The following is a 7,832-nucleotide window of genomic DNA, read 5'->3' as shown; positions in this document are numbered from 1 at the left end:
CTATCGATTATCTTCACTTCTTCCACGAGCATTTACTAGCTTTCTTTCATCAAATCATTAACTTAAGTCATCATGGGTGTCTTCACTTATGAATCTGAGTTCACCTCTGTCATCCCACCAGCTAGGTTGTTCAAGGCCTTTGTCCTTGACGCCGACAACCTCATCCCCAAGATTGCTCCCCAAGCAGTTAAGAGTGCCGAGATTCTTGAAGGTGATGGAGGTGTTGGAACCATCAAGAAGATCAACCTCGGTGAAGGAAGTGAATACAGCTATGTGAAGCACCAGATTGACGGAATTGACAAAGACAACTTCGTGTACAAATACAGCATGATTGACGGAGACGCTATATCTGACAAAATCGAGAAGATCTCCTATGAGACTAAGTTGGTAGCATCTTCCGATGGAGGCTCTGTCATCAAGAGCACCAGTAACTACCACACCAAGGGTGATGTGGAGATCAAGGAAGAGCATGTCAAGGCTGGAAAAGAAAGAGCCGCTGGTCTATTCAAGATCATCGAGAGCCACCTTCTAGCCAACCCTGAGGCCTACAACTAAACCTCTCTACTATACTCGATGCTAGAGGCAAACCCATGTGTCCTCATTTCTATGTTTGTGTGTATGGCTTTCATTTTTGTTCAGCTTTTGATCTTTCAAGTTATTTTGATTGAGTGACGTATTTGTATTTGATATCAATCTTAAATAGTAAACAATACGTACACGTAAATTTAATTGTCTCAGCAAACTCAATGTGCATGCCTAGTCGCCATGTAAATATTTAAATACTGCTAATCGATTTCAGGCAACTTAAGCTACAATCATAAAAGAACAATTACGTTAACAATGTTTGAATTCAATGTGCAGCTCGCTCTGAACGTGATAAAACATGGGAGTTGATTGAAACCCTAGCAGCAGAAGTTTGTGATCTACCATGGATCATGGCTGGGGATTTTAACGAAATCCTCAGCAACTTAGACAAGTCTGGAGGTATTCCTCGAAGCGCAGAACCTATGTTGCGTTTCCGGCAAACAATGACGAGTTGTGGCCTGTTTGACATGGGTTTTGTGGGTTGTCGTTTTACTTGGTCAGATAGGCACACAAAGGAAAGGCTTGATAGAGGTTTTCAATCTATGCAGTGGAGAGCCTGCTTTCCGTATAGCAGAGTCATCACTTTGCTCCCTTCGGAATCTGATCACTCCCCTCTGTTGATTGAGGTTCGAAAGGAGGGGTTGGGCGGAGACAAATACCGAAACGTTTCCGGTTCGAAGAAATGTGGCATGGTGACCCTAAATGTGCGGCAATGATTCAACAGGGTTGGGCAACACCTCTTACTGGAAATGCTCTTTGTCAACTAGGTACAAAAATCCGGAATACGGGAGAGAAACTCATGAAGTGGCACAATGTTGAGTTTGCAAAACAAAAGGTGGAGATGAGAGCTGTGCAGGAGAAGTTAGATACTTTGATGCGAATGCCTTATGGTGCCTGAGCAGTATGAAGAACAAAGGAGACTTCATGTGAGGTATAGTGAGCTTTTGACGCAGTAGGAGAAATATTGGAGACAGCGTTCTCGCACCTTATGGCTCAAGGAAGGAGACAGAAATTCAGCTTTTTTCCACCGTAAGGCCTCCAACCGCCGAAGCCGTAATTTCATCAAGGGTCTTCATGATGAGCATGGGAGATGGCAAACTGATCCTGAATGTGTTAGAGGTATTCTGCTGCAATATTATAACCATATTTATGCAACTGAAGGTGTGGAGAATGATGCTCTAATGGAAGTTATTGACGCTACATCGACAAAAGTCACGGAGGAAATGAATTGTGCACTACTTCAACCATACTCTGATGAGGAAATCAAACAGGCCCTCTTTCAAATGCATCCCTCCAAGAGCCCGGGACCAGATGGCATGTCCCCTTTCTTTTTCCAAAAATATTGGCATATTGTCAGTATGGATGTTTGCTTGGCCATTCGGAATTTCTTGGAGAAAGGTGATGTTTGGGATGAGTCCAATTTTACACATCTTTGCCTCATACCAAAGGTACAAGATCCAACTGATGCTACTCATTTTCGGCCTATTGCACTTTGTAATGTGATTTACAGGATATGTTCCAAAGTGGTGGCTAACAGATTGAAGCGGTGGTTGTCACATATCATCTCACCATTACAGAGTGCTTATGTTCCGGGTCGACTAATATCAGATAATTCTCTTGTTGCCAATGAGGTGGCTCATTTCATGCACAAGCTTCGCCACCAAGTAGAGGGTTTCTTTTCTTTGAAACTTGATATAAGTAAAGCGTATGATCGCTTCGAATGGAATTTTCTTAATGCTATGTTGATCAAACTAGGCTTTGCACCACGGTGGGTTGAGCTGATCATGAGTTGTGTTACTTCAGTCAGGTATGCTATTTTAGTTAATGGTGAATGTACTTCGAGTATTACCCCAACTCGGGGTATAAGGCAAGGAGATCCGTTATCTCCCTATCTCTTCATTTTATGTGCTGAAGGGCTTTCAGCATTAATCACAAAGGGGGTGCAACATGGCAGCATTCATGGTTTGAAGATGTGCCCTGAAGCTCCCATTTTACATCATCTTTTCTTTGCTGATGACAGCTTTCTGTTTGGGGCGGCAACTACAACTGAATGTCTTAATATCCGGAACATTTTGAGTACTTATGAAAAAGCTTCTGGCCAAAAGGTAAATTATCAAAAAAGTAGTGTGGTTTTCAGTCGAAATGTGCCTGAGGAGTTGCAGGGTAGATTGTCTGGTTTGTTGGAAGTTCAGTGTAAGGCTAAACATGATAAATATTTAGGGTTACCACTCCATGTGGGGAAGTCCAAAAGTGTGAAATTTGCTTATATAAAGGAGAGGATTACAAAGAAGCTTGTAGGATGGAAATCGAAGATGCTTAGTTGTGCCGGTAAAGAGCTCTTGATCAAAGCGGTGGCTCAATCCATGCCGTTATATGCCATGAACTGTTACTCTGTGATGACATTCATCAACTTTGTGCCTCTTTCTTTTGGGGGGATACTGATGACAAGAGGAAAATTCATTGGAGAAGTAGGGAGCGACTTTGTCTTACAAAGCAGGAAGGGGGTATGGGGTTTAAAAATATTTACGCATACAATCTTGCCATGTTAGCAAAGCAGGGGTGGCGGCTAGTCACTAATCCTCAGTCACTTATTGCTCAAATTTACAAGGCTCGATACTTCCCTAATGGCACCTTTTGGGACGCAGAATTGGGGGATTCTCCTTCATTCTCATGGCGTAGCATCATCAGTGGTAGACCAACCTTGAAGGCAGGAATAACGTGGAGAGTGGGTGATGGCATGCAGATTAGCATTTGGGCCGATAATTGGATACCAAATTGCCCTACGTATTTGATACAACGTCCAGTGAATACTCAAGAGGTCATGGTTTCTCAACTTATTGATACGGAACATCGAAGTTGGAACACTACTATTGTTGAGTCCCTTTTTCAGAGGGACATTGCCGATAAAATCCTTGCAATACCTTTAAGTCGGTGTATGTCACGCCCCGAATTTTAAATACAAATCAAAATCCGAAACATGAATTAATACAACTCACATAAATACAACCTGAATTTTTTTTTCTCAAAACAACCACACCTCACATCGCTCGATATTACATAAACCAAATCTCAAATTTGTTTATTACAGCACACTCTCACCAAATTATATTGTAAGGCTCAAATGAGCATAACTCACCTCACAATTACAATTGCTGTAAAACTAAAACAAATTCTCTAACCCGCACGATCACCGTCCTGATTCTCCTGACCTGCAGGATTACCCGCTACACCGTTTGAATAGTGTACCGGGATTGCAACAATACAAACCCGGTAAGCTTTTTGCAAAGCTCGTATGAGTAAATGAAAGGATTGCACGATTTAAAGTAACACAATCAACTCAAGCACATTTTAATTTTGTTTTGCATAAGAATTGAAGTGTACAACATTACTTCAAGCATCAATCAACTCACATCTCATCATGACTACTCAATAATAAACAACTTCTTACTCAATATATACTCACAGGCTTATGATTTATTTATATAAATCATCCCATGCAGTATATTATACTTACAGGCTTATGATTAATTATATTAATCACCCCATTCAGTATATCATACTTACAGGCATATGATTAATTATATTAATCACCCCATTCAGTATGTCATGTCATACCCAAGGGCATATGATAACTCGTTTATCTCCCAAGCAGTATGACGGCAGACAGACTAGAGCTCTAACTGTATCGTAAAGTGTCACCTGGGCCAAGGTTCACCTTACGAATGACTGCTTTTCTCAATTCACTCGACTCTTCATTTAATTCATCTCAACGACTCAACTATCGCACTTTACTCAATTACCCATTATCATAGACAACACAACATCTAAGATAAATCACATATTCCAAGGGTAATGCTCAAAATATAACTCAGTAAATCACACCATCCAATATATATTCCACGTAAATATATATATACGTAGTCACCCACACAAGAGTGACCACTAATACCAACTATAGTTCACATGCAATAAAATCTAGAAATTCATTTTTATAGTTTAAATACATTTTACTTACCTATGGACCGTAGTCGATCAAGTCCATATAATTTAAAACAAATATTTATTTTAGTAAAACAATTTCCACAATTTCTCAATTAAATAAAATCACCGAATTTCGGTTCGTGAATGAACCATGTGCGATTTACTCACCTCGATATTCCCGCTGCGTCTTCAATTCAACACAATACACACCGAAATCGTTCACCCAAGGGAGACCGTCAATCACCTAATCACACATGACCTTAACTTAGCCAATAGCTCAAAAACATACTCAAACGACAATCCAACGGTCGGATCGAAATTAAATGATGATCCAACGGTCGGATCCTCACGGATCGCCTTTAGGATCACCCCCCAAAAATCATCACGAAGATCCAACGGTCAGATCTTCCTGAATCGTCCTTACTAACATCTTCACAAATTTATACAAAAATCCGACGGACGGATTCTCACGAATCGCCTCCCTAATCACCGTTTTGCATTTATACGAAGATCCAACGGTCGGATCTTCGCCCATGACCACACAAAGCCACTGGGACAGTCATAAGATCATCGTATCAAAACTACAAGTCCATCTGACGGTCCTAACTTCACATATCACAAATCTAACGATCGAAATCGATCGAAACTTAAAAATTCATAACTTCATCATACGATATCCAAAAATTATGAATTATATATGCAAACGATCGTATCGACACGTAGAACACAAAAATGGACAGAAACTGTCCTTGGGGTGTCCGGAGGTCGCCGGAAACCACCATCACAGTGGCGGCACCGCCACCCATCCAAAGTCAAAATTAGACAAAACTCCCAACATCAAAGTCCTTCAACTCAACTCCAATTTCACTTTTCATAACTACACCAAAGTCAGATTATAAGCCAAAAAGTAGAATTTTACCTCGCAAGTTTTGAAACCCGAAGAACCCTAGTTTCCCAATCTTCAAAATTCGATCACCCCGGATTAAATCGCTGCAAGCCTTCTTGGGGATAGCTTCTACTTCCTCTGGGCTAGAAAAGCCCTCAAAGAACTCGAGCTATAGTGGCCGGAGCTGGGAGAACCAAGGTGGCGAAGGAAGACGATTTCCAGCTCGGCTGTGCGGCTTCTCGGTCTTCTAGCGGCCACCACGATGGTTATCTCAAGTCGATGTCTTCTGGAAAGTTGTAGAAAACTTCACGGTGAGAAAAATTACTTTTGGAATCAGGTCGATCGGAGGCCTGTAGAGGAAGATATGGCCAGACAAAGTAGAGCCCAGAAAAAGTGGGGAAGAGCGATTTCGTCTCCGACGAGGCTCTCTTCTCGACCTTGTAGAGCCTCATACAGCTCGTATTTCACTTCGATTTCTTCTACAAACTCGTAAAGGGGGTCGAGACCAGAAAAACCCACTTTGTTTCACATCAATCGGTGGCCGGATGAGGAAGAACGAAGGTGACGAAGGGAGGGGGTCGCGGCTGGGCTCGGGAGAGAAATGGGGAGAAATTTCTGGAGTTCCAGAAATTCTGTCCTCATTTGCAATATTCGGATTTTTTTTTCATATTTATAGAAAATCCCAATTTTCAAATATTCGTAACTTATTCATACGAACTCCGAATATTACGTTCCATATGTCCACGAACTCGTATCGACGCGCTCTACAACTTTCATGAAGGAAGTTTTCCCAATTTCCCAATGTATAAAAAGTCAACTCCTTTGACCCCCCTAAAACGTTCAGTTTTCAAAATAAAATCGTTCGAACTAATTCCACACTCCTCTAAGCTTCGTACTCGTGTCCACGACCACGAAATCATTTCCAAAACGTCATCGGAAATTAACTTGAATTTTTCGGGTATTACAATCCACCCTCCTTAAAGAAATTTCGTCCCGAAATTTAAGCGCAAGTTAATTGCTCTCGATTACGGTTAACCTAACCATCGAATCTCCATCCTTTCCAAAGCTGTAGTAATCTACAAAGCCACAGCCCTTTGTATAAAAATACATTCCTAAGGCCACAAATTCTTTCATCACAAAAGTAAACTCACACAAAATCACCACATGGATCCTCACATAGATCTTCACATAGATCATCTCATAGATCATCACATAGATCTTCACATAGATCATCATCCTGTACTGGCATACAAGCACAGTAAACATTCTCACAAAGCGTTTCGCTACTCAATTAGCATCACGGTAAATCTCTATAGTAAAACTTAAGCATGCACTATTCTACACAACAATAGAGATGCATCACTCAAAACAAATCATCCCCAAAAGCATGCCAATAAAATCTGACACCCAGTGATGATGACTTGGGCTTGCTCAATCCTTGGGCTAAGCATCAGGGCTGGCCAATTGGGCCGAAGAAACCGAACCATCCACATTTCAAACCGGCCCGAACCAATTTGGGTTTAACATTTGGGCCTACCATTTGGGCCGAACAATTGGGCTTAACATTTGGGCCTACCATTCGGGCCGAACAATTGGGCTTACTATTTGTGCCTACCAATCGGCCGAACAATTGGGCTTACTATTTGGGCCTACAAATCGGCCGAACAATTGGGCTTACTATTTGGGCCTACCAATCGGCCGAACCAAACGCATTTTGAATAGGCCCAACCAAATTTGGGCTTACTATTCGGGCCTACTATTCGGCCCACAACTTTTTAGCTCGGCTACGGTATGAAATTGTACATACCGTATATACGTATACATACCGTACAGACCGTATATACGTATGCATACCATACAACTGTATATACTTATGCATACCGTACAGACCGTATATACTTATGTATACCGTACATACCGTATATACGTCCGTATATCAAGCATATACGAGATCCAAAAATATTTGTAAGAGGTAAGGTTCGAACTCCCGACCTCGAACACGAAGGTTTTGCTCCCAACCACTGAAGCAAGAGCTGCCTTCATTAATATATGCTCACGTGTTATATTTATTATGTCATAAGTGACATAAATAAAATAACGGGGAAGACAATGTTCGAAACCTCAACCTGCCGCACGAAACCTTTGTCCCCCAACCACTGGAGCACAAGCTGTGCTTAATATAATGTGTACAAATGTTATACTTATTATGTCATAAGCGAACATAATAAAAATAAACGAGAGGCAAGGTTCGAACCTCTGACCTCTTGTACAAGAGCCTTGCTCTTCAACCACTAGAGCACCAGCTGCTCTCGTTACTATCCATGCAACTTCTTTCATTTATTCTATCATAAGCGATAGAATAACAACAAACTGTCGGTAC

At 41.3% G+C, this 7,832-nt stretch overlaps 1 protein-coding gene and 1 long non-coding RNA gene across 2 annotated transcripts; one reads left to right on the top strand and one right to left on the bottom strand.

The window, feature by feature from the left end:
* On the top strand, positions 1-707 carry LOC133710716 (major strawberry allergen Fra a 1.08-like). The gene has a single exon (XM_062136852.1). The coding sequence runs from the start codon at positions 73-75 to the stop codon at positions 553-555; it is 483 nt and encodes a 160-aa protein (XP_061992836.1). The 5' UTR covers positions 1-72; the 3' UTR covers positions 556-707.
* A 2,809-nt stretch (positions 708-3,516) lies between these two features.
* Positions 3,517-6,920, bottom strand: LOC133712203 (uncharacterized). The gene is made up of 3 exons (XR_009847223.1): positions 5,486-6,920; positions 4,735-4,810; positions 3,517-3,809 (listed from the first exon to the last, which is right to left on the bottom strand). It is a non-coding gene; the product is annotated as an uncharacterized LOC133712203 (long non-coding RNA).
* Between the last annotated feature and the right edge of the window lie 912 nt (positions 6,921-7,832).

The sequence above is a fragment of the Rosa rugosa genome, chromosome 5, assembly GCF_958449725.1.
Source record: "Rosa rugosa chromosome 5, drRosRugo1.1, whole genome shotgun sequence".
Lineage (NCBI taxonomy): Eukaryota > Viridiplantae > Streptophyta > Magnoliopsida > Rosales > Rosaceae > Rosa > Rosa rugosa.
Note: the sequence above shows the minus strand (reverse complement) of the source record. Positions and strands in the feature narration are given on the sequence as shown.